Below are 20,411 nucleotides of genomic sequence, written 5' to 3'. Positions count from 1 at the left end.
TGACCAAGTTTGTGCTAATATATCATCCAGAATATACCTTCTTTCTAAAATAAAGAAATTTTTAGATATAAATGCAAGGAAAACATTTTACAATGGATATATTCTGCCCCTGATTGACTACTGCTGTATTATTTGGGGTGAATGTAAAAATGAAGGGATAGCAAGAATTTTAAAACTCCAAAAAAGGGCAGCAAGATTAATTCTAGATGCAGATCCTTTATCCCCCTCAGCCCACTTATTTAAAAAACTTGGATGGATGACAGTTGACAATAGAATAAAATACCACAAATATTTACTTCTATATAAATGTATGCGTATGGAAGCACCAATGTACCTAGTTCAAAAGTTTAAACTGAAATCAGATAATAATCCTTACTCCCTGAGAGGCGTCACTCAAGGTAATCTGATAGTTACTAAGCCAAAAGCTGAGCTATTTAAGAAATCTTTTGTTTATTCTGGATCAGTGTTATGGAATGGACTACCACACAAAATGCGTAAAGCTCAAAACACTTATACTTTTAAACAAAGTATCAAGAAGTACTTAACACAGTCCTGATAAGATTATATTTTCTACAATGTATTTGTATATTCTTTTATTTTTATTTGTATTTGATTTTTTGACTACATGTACATCTTGAACAGCCTTATATCTTATCATGTTAGTAATATTACATTGACTAATTGACTGTAAATTAACTATGTGTAAATATCTGTTTTTGATTGTATTGTAATTTGTATGTGAGGGCCTCAGGGAAGATTAGTTTATTGTAACTAACTGAGTTTACCCTCTTTAAATAAAGAATTTATTATTATTATTATTATTATTATAACCCCCCCCCCCCAAAGCCAATTATTACTTTCCAATGTAACCTAAATTTCCAATATACATAATTTTAAATTTCAATTCCTCATGATATATAACCGTATCATTATTATTTTCTTTCATATATAAATCTGAAACAACCATCTTTAAATGGAAAATTTTAAAGAAAAAAAAAGGAAAAAAAAAAATCCTACCTCCACACATTTTTTCAACCCCCTTTTGATTCATCATCCCCCACCTCAATCACAACCTTCAATTTGTGGTATGGTACATTGCAATACAATTTCACAGAGATCCATACACTTGAACACAAGTTTTTGTTGCAAACTAAAAAAATCCTTATTTTCGACCAATATTTGGCCCCTTATTCATAAATGTTTGAGCAATTAACCCCAAAACTCAATTCCTACTTTCTCTTCGCGATAAAAAATAACTAACTTAAAATGTAAAATTTTAAACAAAAAAAAAAGGAAAAAAAAAATTACCCCTTTTTTGACCCCCGCCCCCCTTATGATTCATCACCCCCGACCCCCTTTCCCCCCAAACCAAGCTCAATAACAGCCTTGCCTTTGTGGTATGGTACCTTGTAATACAATTTTAGAGAGATCCATACACTTGAACACAAGTTATTGTCTAGAAACTAAAAAATGCTTATATTAAACCCCTTTTTAGGCCCCTTATTACTAAACGTTTTGGGCAATTACCACAACACTCAATTCCAGCTTTCCCTTTGTAAAATGGAACCTTGTAGTAAAATTTCAGAAAGATCCATACACTTACACACAAGTTATTGTCATGAAACTAGAAAAATGCTTGTTTTTTGCCCCCTTTTGGCCCCTTATTCCTAAAATTTTGAGGCAATTAACCCCAAAATCAATCCCAGCATTGACCCTTTGTGATATGGAATCTTGTGGTACAATGTCAAAGAGATCCATATGCTAACACACAAGTTATGTCTGGAAGTTACAAAAATGCTTATTTTTGGCCCCTTTTTGGCCCCTAATTCCTTAACTGTTGGTACCCTAACCCCCCAAAATCAATCCCCACCTTCCTATTGTGGTATTGAACCTTATGGTAAAATTTCATAGAGATCCATTCACTTAAACTAAAGTTAGAGTGCGAAAACCATTGTGTATTCGGACGACGACGCCGACGACGACGTCATACCAATATACGACCTCAAAATTTTTTTGCGGTCGTATAAAAATGACAAACTAAATAAGTATTGTAAATTCATAAAATTATTGCATGCATTTATAATCAAGATTTTTGAAGAATAAACAGAAATGCATGTTTTATTATTGGGATTTAAGAAAAGTTACATACAGATAAATGTATCAGATATCAGGATGTGATTTCTTAATTATCCACCATTTTTAACCCTTGAAAAATATTTTTTTATTTATACCTTATGAAATATTTATATATATGTGTGTGTAAACAAAAATGTAATTATCTGAATGTTATGACGAAAAAATTTAAACTTAACTAGAGTTTCTCAAAATCAATGTAAATCATATTGATTAGAAATATTTTCTCCAAACTTATCTCATATAACCTCAAAATTTAAGGTTTATGCTGGAAATCCAAAGCCAGTGCTAAAAAGTTCAATGGTGGAGAAGCAACACCCTTAAATAGCCAGTAGTGATCCTTTATTCATGTATGACAAATGTATGAATTAGTGATGAAACAAGAATAAATTCTCATCAGGACAACCAACTCCTTTTAGACATTAAGTTTCTCTTGACATTTAGAAAACAATACCATCAACATTGAGGAATTCAATAATCCTCAACTGCATTCAATTATTTCATTACAATTAATCCTGAACTTCATCAATAAGCTCTTTGGAATTCTTGTTAACCTTGGAAAATACTTTGCTCAATATATATATAAATAGCAAAGTTAATAAATTCCACAAAAGTCAAATATAAATCAAAGCAAAATTGAAAAACAAGTTAAAGCAAGAATATTTTTTATTAATGATAACTTTTGTGCAAAGAGATAGGAAGTTTCAACAAGTTTTGGGTAAGTTATAAGCCAAATATTGTCTTTTTTAAGTTAAAATATTTCATTATAATTTATCAATTTGCGATCAATATCAAATCATAGAATATTAAATGTAAATTGATGTCAGCCCAAGGACAGCAACTCCCTCAAGATTTTTAAATTGTTAATACAATGCATTAGCCATTAGGTTCATTGTACATGTATAAAACAACTTATTCATACTCATAGCAATGTTTGCTTTCTAAGTAAAATTGTGTAATTTTCTGCATTCATCTAGAGACATTTTTATTAAAGTTTCAAAAAAGTGGCAGTCCTTTCAGGTCAAAACAATAATGAACAAAGAAACAAATTCATTCTGCTTTCATTGTTTCAAAGTTTATTTTGATTGAACTATGAATGCCTTGAAGTTCAAAAATAATTTAAACGTAATTTTCATATGAAAAGTATACATGGATGAAAATGTACATAGTTCAAAAATAACTGTCTTGTATGTTTGTACATGCACATGAGAGAATAAATTATTAATATGAAAACAGTCTCAATCACGTGTACATGTATACCATGTGCACCCTTCTTGTCAAAACCTCAAAAACCAGTGTCATTATCATGAATATCATGGCCAAAATTAAATATGTTAAATGGAAGTGGATGCTCATAATATTATCTAAAAGTAAACATGGTAAAAGAACAAATTTCATATCAGTCATTTAAATTTTTAAAAAATGGGTGCTCTAGTACATAAAACATACGGTACATGTACATGTATCAATGGATATGTGATAGGCCAATGAGAAGGGCTGTAATAGTGGACAGCTCAGATGATTGCATACCTAGGCCTGCATGCCTGATGAAAAATTTTCCTGGCACAGAAACATTTCAAAACAAACATATACAAGCTAATCTGTTGCAGGAGATCACTCTTGTTTTTTGTGGGGTTCATGTTGCTTAGTCTTTAGTTTTCACTTTTGTATACTGTGATTTGTCGTTTGATGGTTTTTTCCCCATAGCATTGTCAGTTTGTTTTTAACTTATGAGTTTAAATCCTGTGGTATCTTTTGCGTCTTTAATTCAAACATGCTGAGATAAGCATGTTGAGAGAAATGTGGCAATCACATCCTGTAAGTATCGTAAGTTATATACACGTTGCTCATGTACAATGTAGCTGAAGGTAGAATGCTGAAAAATTAATTGTTTGTTTCGGACATGGATAACTCTCATTGATACCATATCCCAACACTAGTCTAACCCCTTAACCTTAACGCTGATTCTATAAACTTGAAGAAATAAATACCAGAGTGGATGATGCCTCAGCTACACAAAGAAATATTGTGGCATAAACAAATAGGTGATATTGAATCTTGATAAATGTCTTAATCAAGATATTTCAATTTTTTAGAAAAAAAACAAAACCTAAATACCATGAATATATATAAATGTGTTGCACATGCATTAAAATATTGTTTGAGGAAGACAATGTCCTGGTTTTTCACCCTTTCCTAGCTTATAAGCGACCCAGTCAAATGTACATTTTGTATTAAAAGGAGAAAATGGCATTTTGGATGGATACCTGTTATTATCGTGTCTAAGTTAATATAAAAAAAACTGTCTCTTCCAGGATGGTCTTTAAATATTTGTCCCTGGACCTTAAGCAATCAACAACCAATCAATTGACTGATCTTATTCCTAAGGAATCAATTACTTGTATTTATTACATGTATTTGAAGTAGAGTTTTAAGAGATGGTTCTGGGTAAGAATTATTCAAATCTTGAAATGAAAATTAAAATCTTATAAATTTTCTTCTACACTGTTTTTTTTTTAAAAGTAAATATTACTTACATATCTTTAAGTAAATAAACATGACCTGTATAAGTATTAACCCTGACTGACAGTAGTTCACCAATATTTAAATCTTTTATAATCAATTAAGACATGTAAGAAGATACAATCAAGGTTAAAAAAAAGGGGAATTGAATGAATTTCAAAAGGAGTAAAAAACACCTCCACTACAGTAAATATGAACAAATTGAGAATCAATTAAAATTGAATGTAGTATAAAGATCTCTGAATAAATAAGGCACACATTTTTATTTTAAAATACATTTATGTATTCCCACTATGGCTGAAACATATGTCCAAACACACTGGCATGTGTAACAATTGGTTTTGTGGCTGAAACATCTTTAAAGCAGTTCCCCAATGTAATAAACATGATAAAGTCCATTGGGATTCTACATAGTATCCATTCAGATACAGAATGTCCTTGGGTAGAAAGTTATAACACATTTGGTGAATTGATATATAAAAAACCTCTAGTTATCAACTGGCAACAAGGATCACAAGACACGTACCAAACGTGATCAAGACCAAAATACAGTAAAAGTAAGACACAGGCTAAAGCAAACATATTTAGTGCAAAAAGTTCAGAACGCACAGACTAAAGCAAACATATTCAGTGCAAAAAGTCCAGAACGCACAGGCAGCAATTATTTAGTGCGGAAATATCCAGAACGCACAGGCTAAAGCAAACATATTTAGTGCGGAAAAGTCCAAAACGCACAGGCTATTAAAAGCAAACATATTTAGTGCGGAAAAGTCCAGAACACACAGGCTAAAGCAACCATATTTAGTGCGGAAAAGTCCAGAACGCACAGGCTAAAGCAACCATATTTAGTGCGGAAAAGTCCAGAACGCACAGGCACTTGTTTCTGTCAATGGGGGGTTTACTATCCACACTTGTACGAAAAGAAACAAGTGCCTGTGCCAGAACAAGGATTTTTTATACAAATCCTTGGCCAGAACCATGAGAACGACTAGGATTGCAGCATAATTGTCGTTGTAATTTTCTGGATGATTTCCTATATTCATTCATTATTTTTGAGAAAATACTTACCAAATATTCTATCAATATGATAAATTAGCCTTTGTAGAAATGATCTACACTGCATACGCTAGATAGCAACCAAATAAAATTTGAACAGGTTATCGCATGCTGCGTTTGTTTACTTCCGGTTTAATTGTAGAGTTATGTCCCTTTATTTGATGTAGCGGGAAAACTTAAAAACTTTTGTAAAAAAACCTTACTAAAATATTGTTCGTTTATGCTGGGACTATTATACTTATTAGTATAATAATCCCAGGTTTATGCAAGGATTTAATCTCTATTTACCTGTGACATAATCTTCAACTTTTTAGGTCCTATTTGGTTATACAGCTTTTCAACTGTTTCAGTTCTTTATATCAGAGACATATATACACAATTATTTGTGACTTTTTGTCCTATCCAATTTGTGACTTTATGTCCTGTGACTTTTTGTCCTGTGACTTTCTGTCCGTTTACCCTATTCATAGTATAGCCCAGTGTTTCTGTTAAAATAAAGTTCTGGTTAAAATAGGGTGCGTCTAAACACTGCTAAGGAGTCCTTAGTGCACTAAGGACTTATGATATGCCATTAAGGACTAGATGGGGTGCTATATCATGTAATTTCTGTTCATATTATGGTAGATATTGATATTTAATGCATAAATTTCAAATTTTATAGAAAAATAATCACAAATAAATGAGTTATTGAACATTGTTTAGACACGTGCCTGTTTTTCTTTGATATGCCGAAAATCAATGAACCGTTAGACACGTGTCAAATTACATAACTGATTACACGGGAATCCTGCTATTTGTTGTGTTTAATCGACAATATTGGAAAAGTTGGATACTAATACATGAATTTTTATTCAGATTATATTTCAGTGATAAATTTTGCTTTGACTTCGCACTGAATAAGTTGTTGAAATTTTATTTTATTTTTTTTTTCAGATTCTCAAGAGTATTTTGTAATTATTTCTTGTAAATAATAGATTTGTATCTAAATTTATTTTCATATATGAACTATGATATGAAGACGTTAAGCAACGTATTACTGGACAAACCGAAATCAATAAGATAATAAATCTTTACTACATGCAACCACACTAATTTCAAATATGAACTGTTTGGGCAGAGATTATCTTATGCGTTTGCTATGGTTCATTTTCTAAATTTTTATCATATGAAGAAAACGTTTGAGCAATATATTTCTGGACAAAAACGAATTCAATTATTGAATATGATAAAAAATATTAACTACGTAATACCAAACTTATTTAATGCAAGCTACATGTAAACAGACGTATTTAAAACACGAACAGTTTGGACAGAGTTTATATCTCTTGCGTTTTCTATGGTCCATTTTCAATTTTTTTATCATATGAAGAACACGTTTGAGCAATATATTTCTGGACAAAAACGAATTCAATACGATAATAAATTTTTACTGCATGCAACTAATATAAGAAAGAAGATGTGGTATGGTTGGCGAAAAAAACAAATGTCGAACAATTACAAAAAAATAAGTACGGTATGAAGCCTTTGTAAACAGCTATCAAACTGGTTGAAAATTAGTGGTTTTGAATAACCCAAAGGACGTTACATGATTTTTTTTTTTTTTTCAATCGTAATTCGTACTAAGTATGAAGCAGTAATAGAAAGTGGAAAAGCAAACACCAGATTTTGATAGTTTTTTCAGAATTTACTCATATTTTTTAGGGAAACCATTTGCATTTACACCCATCTTTGTCGGAATTAAAATTAAAACAAAAAACTTATATTTCTATTCATTTTGTCTTGGTATCTCTAAATATTACTTCCATCCTCTTACATAAACATTTAACAAGCTGACCACACTCTTAACTTATTAGTTGGCGCACATCAAAGTCGTGCACAAATGGCAAATAACTTTGTCGAGAAAGAAATAGAAAATAAATAAAATTATTTGTCCTTTTAATCATTGCAAATAAGAACAACATATTTAATTATAAATAATAAGCATTGATCTTTACGATACAATTGTTAATTACTTAAAATAAAAAGATTATGATTGTTTAATAAGTTGTTATGTTATATGGCACGTGTCAATCGGTTCACTGATTTTCGGCATATCAAAGAAAAACGGGCACGTGCTTAAACAATGCTTAATAACTCATTTATTTGTGATTATTTTTCTATTAAATTTGAAATTTATGCATTAAAAATCAATCTCTTACTTAAAATGGAAACATAATACATGTAACAGCACCCCTTCTAGTCCTTAGTGGCATAGTATACGTCCTTAGTGCACTAAGGACTCCTTAGCAGTGTTTAGACGTACCGGTTAAAATAAGATATGTCAGAATTTGTTTAGTTGTAAAAACAATTACCAAGTAATAGTCCACTTAGAACTTCACCTCCGGCAAAATTCAGGTGATCGGAGGGCAATAAATTGCGTAATCGCACACCTGTGAATCCAGTCACAACTCTAAGGAAATAATGACCGGAAAATCGGACACACATAATTTCACTGTGAAATTTAGAAGCAAACTTAAGCAAAGAAATATTTCTTGTAATATCATGATCATTACCAGATTTTACTTTTTAAATTAAAAGAAATGCCGAAAAAAAGAAAAAAATATTTTCTCAATCAAATACACTAAAAAAAATACAACTATTTCAAGTAGTTTTTTAGAAAAAGAATTTATTTGATCTGAAATAAGTTTTCCTATTACTTTTCTTGATTAGCTATCGAGGTTATTCATCCCTGACTTGTCTACATGTTGTAGAATAATTATCGACGAGAATCTCATTCCGGGCCGCGTTTTTTAACGGGATTTCACGGAGTTGCCAATCTCTGTGTATATATGTCTCTGTTTATATCAAGGATTTGTATATATCACTATACAAATCCTTGTTTATATGATACATCCTTGGCTTTCAAATATTCGGATTTGAGCGTTTCTGATGTTAATCTGAGACTACTATAACACAGTTATAGTAGTCTCAGTGTGAATCCAGAAAAGCGCTTCTCAGGGACGCCTAAAATTTTTAATTTACAAATTGTTTCCATTTTTTACTAACAACAGAGGCATATATATACAATTTGTCTCTCAGTCTGCTTATCATTAATAAATTTTCAACTATTATTTTCGATATATCATTCTAGTAAATTAGGAACAGCAAAATGGATTCATGTGATATAAAATGGAAGGTCCTGAGTCATATTTGGCAATAGCCGCTTGCAGTCTCTTTCTTTGGACCATGACTGCCTTGACTGGTCCTGAGATTGTATGGTAATCTCAGACTGGTCACAGGGATTTTAGTCAATCCAGCCAGGGACAGTCTCCCTGATCCAACCCAAGTCGATTCGTCCATATTCGTCGTTCCGGCCCATATTTAAAATCGATCTGGCCCCAATTTAAAAAAAAAATATTTACAAGGGATAAAAATTGTATATATTTGACTTGTATTTATATATTCTAATACTTTTATGAATTACAGCAAATTTGGACGTTCAAAAATTGTGCCTTTGACGCATATTCAAATATATCATTTTCACTAGAGGAGACCATGTATTCGAATATTTGTTTTAAATTAGAAATTACCAAGAATGCTGGATATGCATAATTATACTCAAAACATGTATTGCAGAAGTTAGTACAATCATTAGTCAACATGTCTCAGCATTTTTCATATGACTTTGATCGTAATAATCTTTTTAACAACTGATGTAATGAACACAGGTTGATCACCAAGCTAATGCACGCAAACTTTTTTCATTTAAAAATTATAAAAACTACTCAAATTGAGAAATATTGTTTGAAATGCCGAATTCCTTTCATAAATTTCTTACCTTTTGTATTGATCATCAATACTGTTCCAAAAAAACTATTCCTACGATCAGCGAAATTTACTCAATTCTTTCATGTGCAAATTGCCACTTACCCTTTATCATATGCGTATATTTTACAAAACTCTCCGATTTTTATAATAACTAATAATCATTTCATTATGGGGACGGATCGACTTGGGACCAGATTATTTTGGGGGGCGGGAACGACCTGCTACCGTCACAGGGACTCGGCTAGCCGGGATATATATATATATTTGATCAATGCTGTTTTAATTTGTTGTTTTTTTCGTATTTCCTGTCATTTTATATCAAATGTAAATCGTTGGCATTATGATTTGCATCTATACTGACTATGTACAGTTTACTATCTATATATATATCCATGTCTTTACTGACAATCATCTGAAGTTCCGGTCAAGGATAAACAAAAATAGAAACAACACTTTATAAATTACATACATGTATGTCCAGACCAAAGCACATTAAATTTCTGGATTTACAATAAAGGGCCTTCACTGGGGAGGGGGGTTGAATAGGGGGTTAGTTAACATGTTAACAACACCTCGATTTTGGCAAAAACAGTTAACAACAAATATAAAATGCTGATAACAGTTAACACCAACTTTAACTGAATAACAGATAACAGTGGTGTAAAAACTTCAATAACACTTAACAACCATATTAAAAATCGAACAATATTAAGGTATTTGATTGTTCTATCCAAATTTGAGGAATTTCAAAATTGTAAAAAAAAAGTTTGTAAGTGCTCTAGTATTTTTTAGATTGGATTGATTTCATATTTCTTTATCTTTCCTTATTTATCATGGTAGAGTATTTTTGGCTACTTGTAGAAATCTTTCTTAGCAACACTTGGACTTTTTTCAGTATTCCTTTTTAAAAGTTAACGTTTTCAAAGATCTTTAAAGAAGCAACTCTTCATATATCAAAATTGTCCTTACTTTTTATTCTTTCTACTGAACAAACCAATTTTGGAACATATACCAAGAAAAAAGAAAGTTACTCATTAACCTTGACTTTTAAAAGGAAGATTATCTAAACCTGCATAATTTTTTTTTTTCAGAAGAAATAACTTTGGATTTATTGAAATAAAAAAAAATTGGTAAATTGGAATTAAAATTCTTCTAAAATCAGAGACTCCTTGATTTAAAAAGCAACTTAATCATGCTTCCGTGATTTTGATTTCACATAATTTTAAAGCACTGTTCATCCCATTTTAAGATATTTTTTAAATAACCGCTTTACCACAAACGATCTCAAATCAATAATCATTGTGCATTTCTAGTCCTAAAATTATAACAAGAATTGCTAGTTAAATATTGTAAATGAGCAGATAGCTTTCGTTTATCTACAACGGTTGTGTTATTTTTTCATTTTTTATATATTTTTTTTCTTTACATGTTAATTTTTGATTAATTCTAGAAAATGTATAAATCACCTTTGCAATTTGATTGTAAAATCATATTATGAATAAAGAATTTTATACATTACTTTATTTATGTGTACTTCACATGGCACACTTTATACAAAAATGAAAGAAAGAGATTAACAGCAAATTTAATATGATTAGTGTGAATCTTGAAAATTCTTGTAAATAAAAGTTAACAGAGATAAATTATTTAAAAAAAAACAATGAACACTTTAAGTGTCCAGTAACAGATAACAGGAATCCCATTTTCATATAAAGCAATTAACAACATTGCCAATTTTAACAGAACAGATAACAGACAGTGGGTTGAAAACAGTAAACAGTTTATATATATTTCAAATAACAGTTAACAACACCTTGACTACAATACCCTTCCCTTTTCACGAATGTGACTTACCGAATTAGACTATTTACCGGATTTGTAATAACATAAGCAACACGACGGGTGCCACATGTGGAGCAGGATCTGCTTACCCTTCCGGAGCACCTGAGATCACCCCCAGTTTTTGGTGGGGTTCGTGTTGCTTAGTCTTTAGTTTTCTATGTTGTGTCATCTGTACTATTATTTGTCTGTTTGTCTTTTTATTTTTGGCCATGGCGTTGTCAGTTTGTTTTCGATCTATGAGTTTGACTGTCCCTCTGGTATCTTTCGTCCCTCTTTTGAAATAGCCCAAAACAGGTTAACAGAAAAGGGTATTGCCCCCCTCTTCACTGTGATCAGGGACGCCCAAAGCCGAATATTTGTGTAAATGTCTTTTGCAAGGGTGAATTCAGGCGGGACATAGAAGGGGTACGCCCCTATTTTGATCGGATTTTTTTTTAAATGGCATAAAATCGTACAAATTGTTTTTCACATCGCTCCGTTCGGCGGTATACATTCTGTGTTCTGGAATTACGAACCTCTTTCAAAAATCCTGGATCTGCACTTGAATTTGTGTTCCACGAGAAACCAAACTCGATGAAAATCATGTATAATGTCACTGGCATGCAATCATACCATATAACAGCCTCTGTTTTATGTCGATACATCGTCGATATACCATCTGGCAACTAGGTATATGGACAATAAAAACTCGTTAATTATACCTGTAGAATGAATCGCGATATGTACTTGTAACTGCATATGCTACCAGTCTCCAATTTATAAATAACTTTAAATGGCATTTTCAAACGTGGCTTAACGAGTGTTTAATATGTTGTACAGTAACTTCCCTTGTCGGGTGATTGTGTCCATGCCAGTTATTCGTCCTGTTCACGAATAATTTAGATTATGTACTGGTAATAAAATTGTGTCTAAAAGTTACTACCATTGCTGCAATACTGCATATTTACAGCAGGTGCTGCTCTTCTTTAAAAATGTGAATGTCACTTGCTTTTATTTCGTATCATGAGAAATTAGAAGAAAAAAACAGCATTCAATTTTATAATATTGCTATTTCTCGCTTCTGAGGTTCGACAAAAATTAGTCGACTCTTAACTCATCAGATCCTGACAAAACGCACACATAAAACTATTAACAAAAACACAGAAGACATAAAGTATTGCTCTGAGACTAATTATATCTTTATTAAAGAAATGTTAACCTCTATCAAAATTGATTCTCAAATCATGTTAACCTTGTCGATATAGAGCTTTGCCTTTTTTGAATTATGAATTTTGTGGTTATAAATTTGAAGACACTTAAACAATAACAACACTTAAGGTTTTTCTTCTCCAGTCATTATGAGTTGACCTAAGCCGTATTTAGTACAATTTTGTCGCTGTTGGCTTGCAATGCCCTTTCATTTGATGTTTAATATGGACTTTTAAATTGGTTTATTCAAGTGCCACTGATAAGTCTCATGCAGACGAAACACGTGTCAGGCGTAAAAAATCATAATGTATCTTTGTTTGGTTTTGGCATATTCACTCTTTCATATACATAATTTAAGACAGTATAAAACATAATATTGGGTTGCTGCTAAGCTAATTGGAATACAATTTGTTTTCGTTCAATTTTAACGTTGGAACCATAAGTACTTGGGAACAGGACAGTTTGTTTTGCCCTCCCCCCTTTTTTCCTAAAAAATCCGATATTTTTTTGTTTTCTTTTTCTATTGATTATTTTCGCGTTTTTCTGTGTTATGCGTACATAATTATACTAGAAACAACAACATTTGTTTATGATTTATAACTATCATTTGCTAGTTAACTAATCCACAGATAACTGATATATGCATATATTATCGTAAACCGTGCGTAGACAAAAAAAAAAAAAAAAAAAAAAAAAAATACGGATTTTGGAAAAAGGGGGAGGGCAACAAATATCTCCGATCCCCAAGTACCTATGGCTGAAACAAGTGGCGGTAAGTGCAACTTCAAGTGTTTGTCTTTAATCAAATAGGGAACTTTAAATGGCATTTTAACCGCATTGACGAATATCCAGCAACAATAGCTTAATTAAATCCTCCTCCGCAGCAACGTGTTTTGGATTTGTGCCGACAAAACAAATGATTACAACTTAGAGATAATATTCACTACAAAGGAATGCAATTGACATTATTTTCCTCTCACGAAAATTTACTCGACGCCAAAAGAAAACTAATAAATATTGATTTTTGACAACTTAATAGTAATGCATGATATGTTTGACATGTTTGAAAAAGGGGTAATACGTGTTTACATATACACTTTGTTGTAACGCCCAGCAGCAACTATTACATATACTTAGATTGTAAACATGTTTATGAGATATGAGAAATGAATGCATAAAAAAAAAGAGGAAAAGGGGAAAAAGGGGGTGGTTGGCATTTAAAAATCCCTTAAAGCTTTTCTTCAAATGTATCTAGGTCACGAAAAAATTGGTGAGAATTATGCTTGTACCGCTTTAATCGGTATGGACCCTTGATCCCCCTTAAAAACGTATGATTACTGCATGATTTACGCCGAGCCCACAATTTTTTCTGCGTTTACTCTTAAATGTCTCAAGCGTGTCAGAGAAGCATGAAATATCAGTTTTAAAGTCTTTAGTTTGACCCAGTCGGTGATCACGATATTACCAAAGCCGCACTTTTGAAATGGCTTTACTAAGTCTTATCTTAAATTTTATGAATTAAGGGACACTGCTATTAGGAAGTTGTCCCTTTTTTGCGATAATTTGAAATGCAATTCACCATTCTTTGCTATTTGAGTTCATTACGAGAATTTGTTTTTAACAGTATGAAGATTTTTAATGTGTTACGAATTCTACTGTCTAGAATTCAACAGCTCGATGTCCATTCTTTTAGCCCGGTACATTCCCTGTGCATGTTAAGATCTAATATGTTGTAACATGTTTCACACTTCCTTCTGCTATCTATGTATACTGTGTGTAGTTTATATGTTGTATGCCTATAGTTGTTATGACTTGGGTAAATAAAGATTATAAAATGTTCAAAAAGAGTCCTTTTAGATATGTGGAAAATCTTTTTATCTAATATGTGTTTTGTGATTTGAAAAAATAAATACTTCTCAAGAACTTCCTCTTATCTGATCACAATATAACATTGGCTTTTTATAGTTGATTAAGTAAGCACAGAATGGAATCCTTCTATATATACAGTTGAAAAAAAAAATTTGTATCGAGCCAAAAAGAAAGTCTAGAAAGAGAGTCAAATGAAAGGCGATTACTGGAAAGGATTTCATATGCAAATCTTAGTACAAACGTGTTATTTTTGTTGAAATTTCGGAAAAACTTTCCAATCAGCAAATCCGTCCTTTCACAGGCAATTTGTTCCATGTATGCGGGTAGATCAAGCTATCCAACACCTTTCGATAAAGGCCTTACGTTGATCCATAGTTGCCTTGGAACATCTACGTTGTTTGGTCTCTGTTGGATAATGTCTCATAGGAAATCATATCATATTTCATTATTTTTAACGCAAGGCTACGGTCGAACATGTTACATCAAATGTTTATGTTCAAAAATATTCATGAAGAAAGAAGAAGTATATATGGTCGGAGTTTTTGTTTTTGTTTTTTGTTTGTTTTATTTTACATTTGTCTTGTTTATCTAATACTGAAACCTTAAGAAAATTCCCCTTTTCAATTATAATCATAACGCTAAAAATTAAAAAAATACTGAGAACCTTTCCGACAGTTTGTTTATATATATCTTCAATTGCCAATAACCATCCCCCTTTTCCCCTTCATCCATCTAAACCTATGTAGTAACAGTTCTTTTACTATAGCAGGGAATCTGTATCATTTTGAAATTCACGAATCTAGAATCAATACACCTTGCTGGCTGGAGCAATGGATCAATAAAAGTGTTCATGAAAATATTTTTTTTGAATCAGTTCAATGACTACGTTAAATTCTAACAAAATAAATATTTATTTTGAAACATGAAGCGATATATAGATATATATTCACAATGAGTATTTGCCAAGCGTCAAACACAGCAACATAAACTGATCATTTATCACTTAAGCATAATCTGAAAAAAAATACAGATACATTATATATAAATACACGTCATATTTCTTTTTCAATCAATTAATCTACTTCCTCAACTGTTGGTCCCTGTGCTGAGCCTCCGTGTGATTCGCCTCCAGACTTGGCACCGCCTCCATGTAGTTTTGTCATTACAGGCGACGCTACCTGTTGTAAATCTTTCATGTGATAGTCGTATTCATCTTTTTCGGCTAGCGTATTTGCTTCTAGCCATTTCAGTGTCTCTTCACATATTTTTAGCACTTTATCTTTCTCATCTTGTGACAGCTTGTCCCCTGCGTCATTTATCGCCATCCGAACAGTAAAAGCGTAATTCTCAAGCTGATTTTTCGCAGTTACTCTTTCGCGCTGTTTATCATCTTCATCTTTGTATTTCTCTGCTTCGTTAACCATTCGGTCTATCTCGGCCTTGCTCAATCGTCCTTTATCGTTTGTAATTGTAATTTTATTGGATTTACCCGTACTTTTATCCTCGGCATGAACGTTTAAGATTCCGTTAGAGTCAATGTCAAAAGTCACTTCAATTTGCGGAACACCACGTGGTGCGGGTGGTATACCATTTAAATCAAAATTTCCTAATAGATTATTGTCTTTGGTCATGGCTCTTTCACCTTCATATACCTGTATATGAACACCAGGTTGGTTGTCCGCGTAAGTTGTAAATGTTTTTGCCATTTTGCAAGGTATCCTGCTGTTCCGGTCGATCAGATTTGTCATTACGCCACCTGCTGTTTCAATTCCTAAAGATAACGGCGCAACGTCAACTAAGAGAACATCTTTGATTGCTTCGCTGGTGTCGCCTGTTAGAACGGCGGCTTGTATCGCAGCGCCATAGGCGACAGCTTCATCGGGATTGATTGATTTGTTTAACTCTCTTCCTGCCATGAATTCTTGTAATAGCTTTTGAATTTTTGGAATTCTTGTAGATCCACCGACAAGGACAACATCGTGGATTTTAGATTTATCAAGTTTCGCATCTCGAAGTGCACGTTCGACCGGTTCAAGTGTTCCCCTAAAGAGATCTGCATTGAGCTCTTCGAATCTAGCCCGGGAGATTTTAGTATAATAATCAACACCGTCAAATAGTGAATCTATTTCTATACTTGCTTCGGCGCTGCTGGACAAAGTTCGCTTCGCCCTTTCACATGCCGTTCTCAATCTCCTTACGGCTCTGTTATTGCCGCTCATATCCTTGTGGTGCTTTCGTTTGAATTCCTGCATGAAAAAATCCACCATCCTAATATCAAAATCCTCTCCCCCAAGGTGAGTATCTCCCGCTGTGGACCTCACCTCGAACATCGACCCTTCATCGATCGTAAGAATCGATACATCGAATGTCCCGCCTCCAAGATCGTAAATCAAAACATTCTTTTCACCTTTCAAGTTTTTATCGAGACCGTAGGCCAGAGCTGCTGCGGTTGGCTCGTTTATAATCCTCAAAACATTTAATCCAGCGATTGATCCGGAATCTTTAGTTGCTTGCCTTTGAGAATCGTTGAAATAAGCTGGTACTGTTACAACAACATCTTTTATTTTCTTTCCAAGATATGCACTTGCTGTCTCCGCCATTTTTGTAAGTACCATGGAACTGATTTCCTCGGCACTGAATTTTTTCGTTTCTCCTTTAAATTCCACTTGAATCATTGGTTTATTATTGACATTTATCACTTTAAACGGCCAATGTTTCATATCGTTCTGAACTGATATGTCATCAAATTTTCGACCGATCAGGCGTTTTGCGTCAAACACAGAATTCGTGGCATTCATCGCAACTTGGCTTTTAGCTGCATCCCCAATTAAACGTTCAGTGTCCGTGAACGCTACGTAACTCGGCGTTGTCCTGTTTCCTTGGTCATTGGCTATAATTTCAACTTTCCCGTTCTGGAAAGCTCCAACACAAGAATAAGTTGTCCCAAGATCGATTCCAACCGCTTTTGCACTCATTTTGAAATAAAAACTGTCAGATATAGCCAAACTATTCGAAGATGATTATATACAACAGGTAAAGATTTTAGTCCAAAACTAAAACGAGTTATAGTCTCTTTCGGTTTCTTTAGTTACTAGTCCCAGAAACGTCTAACTATATCCGAGCTCGAAACACGGAAGGCCTATACGAACTCAGAGACAAATCAAATAATATAAAGTCAGCTATTTTCTTGCCAAAACACAAACAATGTTAGACGTGAAGTTAGTGCAGCTTCACTCAGGTTGATATATGTAGTATATTTACGCCTCGTGAAACTGACTAAGTTAATAAATATTCACTTGATGTTTTGCTACGGATACTTCTAGAGTTTACCTGTATGTGTTTATATTTACAAAATATATAATCATGCATACAACGTCTAGAAATTTCTTATTGTCAGTAATTTGTGAAACGCAATTATGATTGAAAGCCAACAAATTTCAGTATCTATTTTTAATTTTTACATAAGATGGTAATGATATTTTGTAAAAAACTAGAACGTTCGATTGATAACTATTAATGTTGCATGGTTGAATAGAATTACAGATACACAGTTGACTATTTTATTTAACTTCTTTATTAGGTTATACCGGATTTATTAACACAAACGTTTACCTATAATAATTCTAGTTTTTATATCATTTTAGAAAACCGGTTTTAATCGACGCCTTTGATATTTAAGCGTGCAAATATTAAATCATTTCTTCCAAACAATATTATATATCTTCTTTCGTTGTTAAATATATTTTCGGACTCATCAAGGAAACTTGACTGATTGATTGATTGATTAAATGATTATTGGTGTTTAACACTTTCAACACTTTTGGCTATATCACGGCGACCAATTTTTACTTGTAACGGATGAAAAGCATAATAACAAAAATACCGAACTCCAAGGGAAATTCAAAACGGAAAGTCCTTTTTAAAATGGCAAAATCAAAAGCTCAAACACATCAAACGAATGGAAAACAACTGTCATATTCCTGACTTGGTACAGGCATTTCCTTATGTAGAAAATGGTTCTATACTAGGTGATTCGTTGTTATTTTTTGTCTTAAAAGACGGAAGTCAAATGTTTTATTCTTTATGGGTGCATACTATCCGACAGTCTTAGAGAGGGAGTAAAATTGTTTTGATAGGGAAAATTCAATAAGTTGGTCTGAGGACACAGTGTTCGTCCTTTGACTAATATAGTCCCTAGTGTGGACAGTGTATAACTTGAATTTTTTTTTCATACCCTTCCAAATGTATTTCTTTATATTTTATGCATGAAATATTAAGAATGGGGATGAAATTACAAGTTAAAAAAAATTGGATGATGAATTTTTATGTAAAGTAGTGATTTTGTACAGTTAAAAAGATCAAACATTAGTACATGTATGTCTGAAGCTGTCAAACTGAATTATAGACCCTATTAACATACATTTGACTGTTTTCTGCTCTTTGGTCGGGTTGTTGTCTCTTTGACACATTCCCTATTTCCATTCTTAATTTTTAATTGTCCGTATTTTGAGTTAAAGCCGATCGACTTTTCTATAATTTTGATATTATTTGTCCCCAAAGTAGAACACTACACTGTAAAAATCTTTTTGAGATAGAGCAGGTGCGATTTTGTAATTTGAATTTATTGTCTAAAAGAAATGCACTACGAAATAACTGTGTTCTCGGGCCAGTAAAGATATATTCCATTTGTCGTATCCACACTCCCATCCTCTTTTCCTCTAATGTGACCTACTGAATTTGACTTATCACCGGATTTGTACTTACATGCGCAAAACGACGGGTGGCACATGTGAGATCACCTCCTGTTTTTGGTTGGGTTCGTGTTGCTCAGTCTTTAGTTTTCTATGTTGTGTTTTGTGTGCTGTTGTTTGTCTTTTAGTCTTTTTCTTTTTTTGCCATGGCGTTGTTAGTTTATTTTCGACTTATGAGTTTGAATGTCCCTTTGGTATCTTTTGCCTCTATTTTAAGGATACTACAAATTGATTTTTTAGTGGAGGAGGATTTTATCGCAGACGTAATATTTATTTTTTCCGTGCTTCAAGGTATGTGTATTGATTTCGCGCGAAAATTCATGTCCTATTTGGTACACAATCGCATTGAGCATTTTGTGGGTAGAAAATCAATGTCCATCCTGTCTTGGGCAAGATTATCTATTTTCAGTGCTTATCAGTCTAGCCTAATTATTTAAAAAAACGTCCGGACCCAACCAAAAATTCAAATGGTCATCCCCTGAATTGGTCACCTTTTAACTAAATCGTACAGGAAACAATAGTCTGAAAATAGCTATGCCGTCTCCGAATCTCCGACATTCAAATGTGTGTCCCCTTAAATTAATTTCAATTTTAATCATAAAATAGAATAAAAAAAAAAGGAATAGAAAAAAAATTAAAAAAAAAAAGAATACAGCTGCTAAGTTGCTAAAACTATATTGACCAGTAAAAAAAAAAAAAAAAAAAAAAAAAAAATTCCAAAATGTGTTGTCAAATTCATATATATGCTTTTTATTTTATCGTTAATTTGGAAAAGGCCACTCTAGGCTTTGACATTATATTTCAAACAACAATAGAACAGCTACAACCAGCTAAGAAATTAAATATAGAAGTATAAACGATGGAAAAATATTATTCAACATGTCTTTTAACCTGACTAAATATATCAGTATTGGCGTAATATTCTTTAGACTTTACTTTAATTTTTATATAAAGAGACGTAACAAAGTGACGAATAACAAATTAAAATTTATTAAGCACAATTTCCATCGACAAAATTGCAATGACATATGCATAAAACAACAAATACTATGTCACATAAACAGCATTTACAGGTACATAGTGTTTGTTGTTTGCTGTACATCCAGTGGCAAGTATTTCATACTTATTCAGAACGTGCACAGTAAAAAAGTCATATCAAAATAAATCTGCATCGATATATGTAACGATTGAATAAATGGATAATGACTTTCATGGTCTTAAATCAGTTCATACATCAAGAAC

General features: G+C 32.5%; 2 protein-coding genes across 3 annotated transcripts in view; both read right to left on the bottom strand.

Moving 5' to 3' along the window:
* The window catches only part of LOC127716541 (dynein axonemal assembly factor 6-like), a 33,483-nt gene extending 15,673 nt beyond the window's left edge, over positions 1-17,810 (bottom strand). Inside the window, exon 1 of one of the 2 annotated variants that reach the window (XM_052222759.1) lies at positions 17,680-17,810. The gene's annotated coding sequence lies outside the window, so the exon portion shown is untranslated. Of the gene's footprint in view, positions 1-5,724; positions 5,844-17,679 lie in introns of those variants that run through there. The other variant, XM_052222760.1, reaches the window with a different exon arrangement.
* LOC127716540 (heat shock protein 70 B2-like) lies at positions 15,311-17,686 on the bottom strand. The gene has a single exon (XM_052222758.1). It carries the CDS (start codon positions 17,391-17,393, stop codon positions 15,492-15,494), a length of 1,902 nt encoding a protein of 633 aa, XP_052078718.1. The 5' UTR covers positions 17,394-17,686; the 3' UTR covers positions 15,311-15,491.
* Positions 17,811-20,411: the final 2,601 nt, after the last annotated feature.

The sequence above is a fragment of the Mytilus californianus genome, unplaced genomic scaffold (assembly GCF_021869535.1).
Source record: "Mytilus californianus isolate M0D057914Y unplaced genomic scaffold, xbMytCali1.0.p SCAF_9, whole genome shotgun sequence".
Classification (NCBI taxonomy): domain Eukaryota; kingdom Metazoa; phylum Mollusca; class Bivalvia; order Mytilida; family Mytilidae; genus Mytilus; species Mytilus californianus.
Note: the sequence above shows the minus strand (reverse complement) of the source record. Positions and strands in the feature narration are given on the sequence as shown.

Excerpts from the sequence above, each read along its gene's own strand:
- LOC127716540 (XM_052222758.1), bottom strand. The coding sequence starts at position 17,393 with ATGAGTGCAAAAGCGGTTGGAATCGATCTTGGGACAACTTATTCTTGT.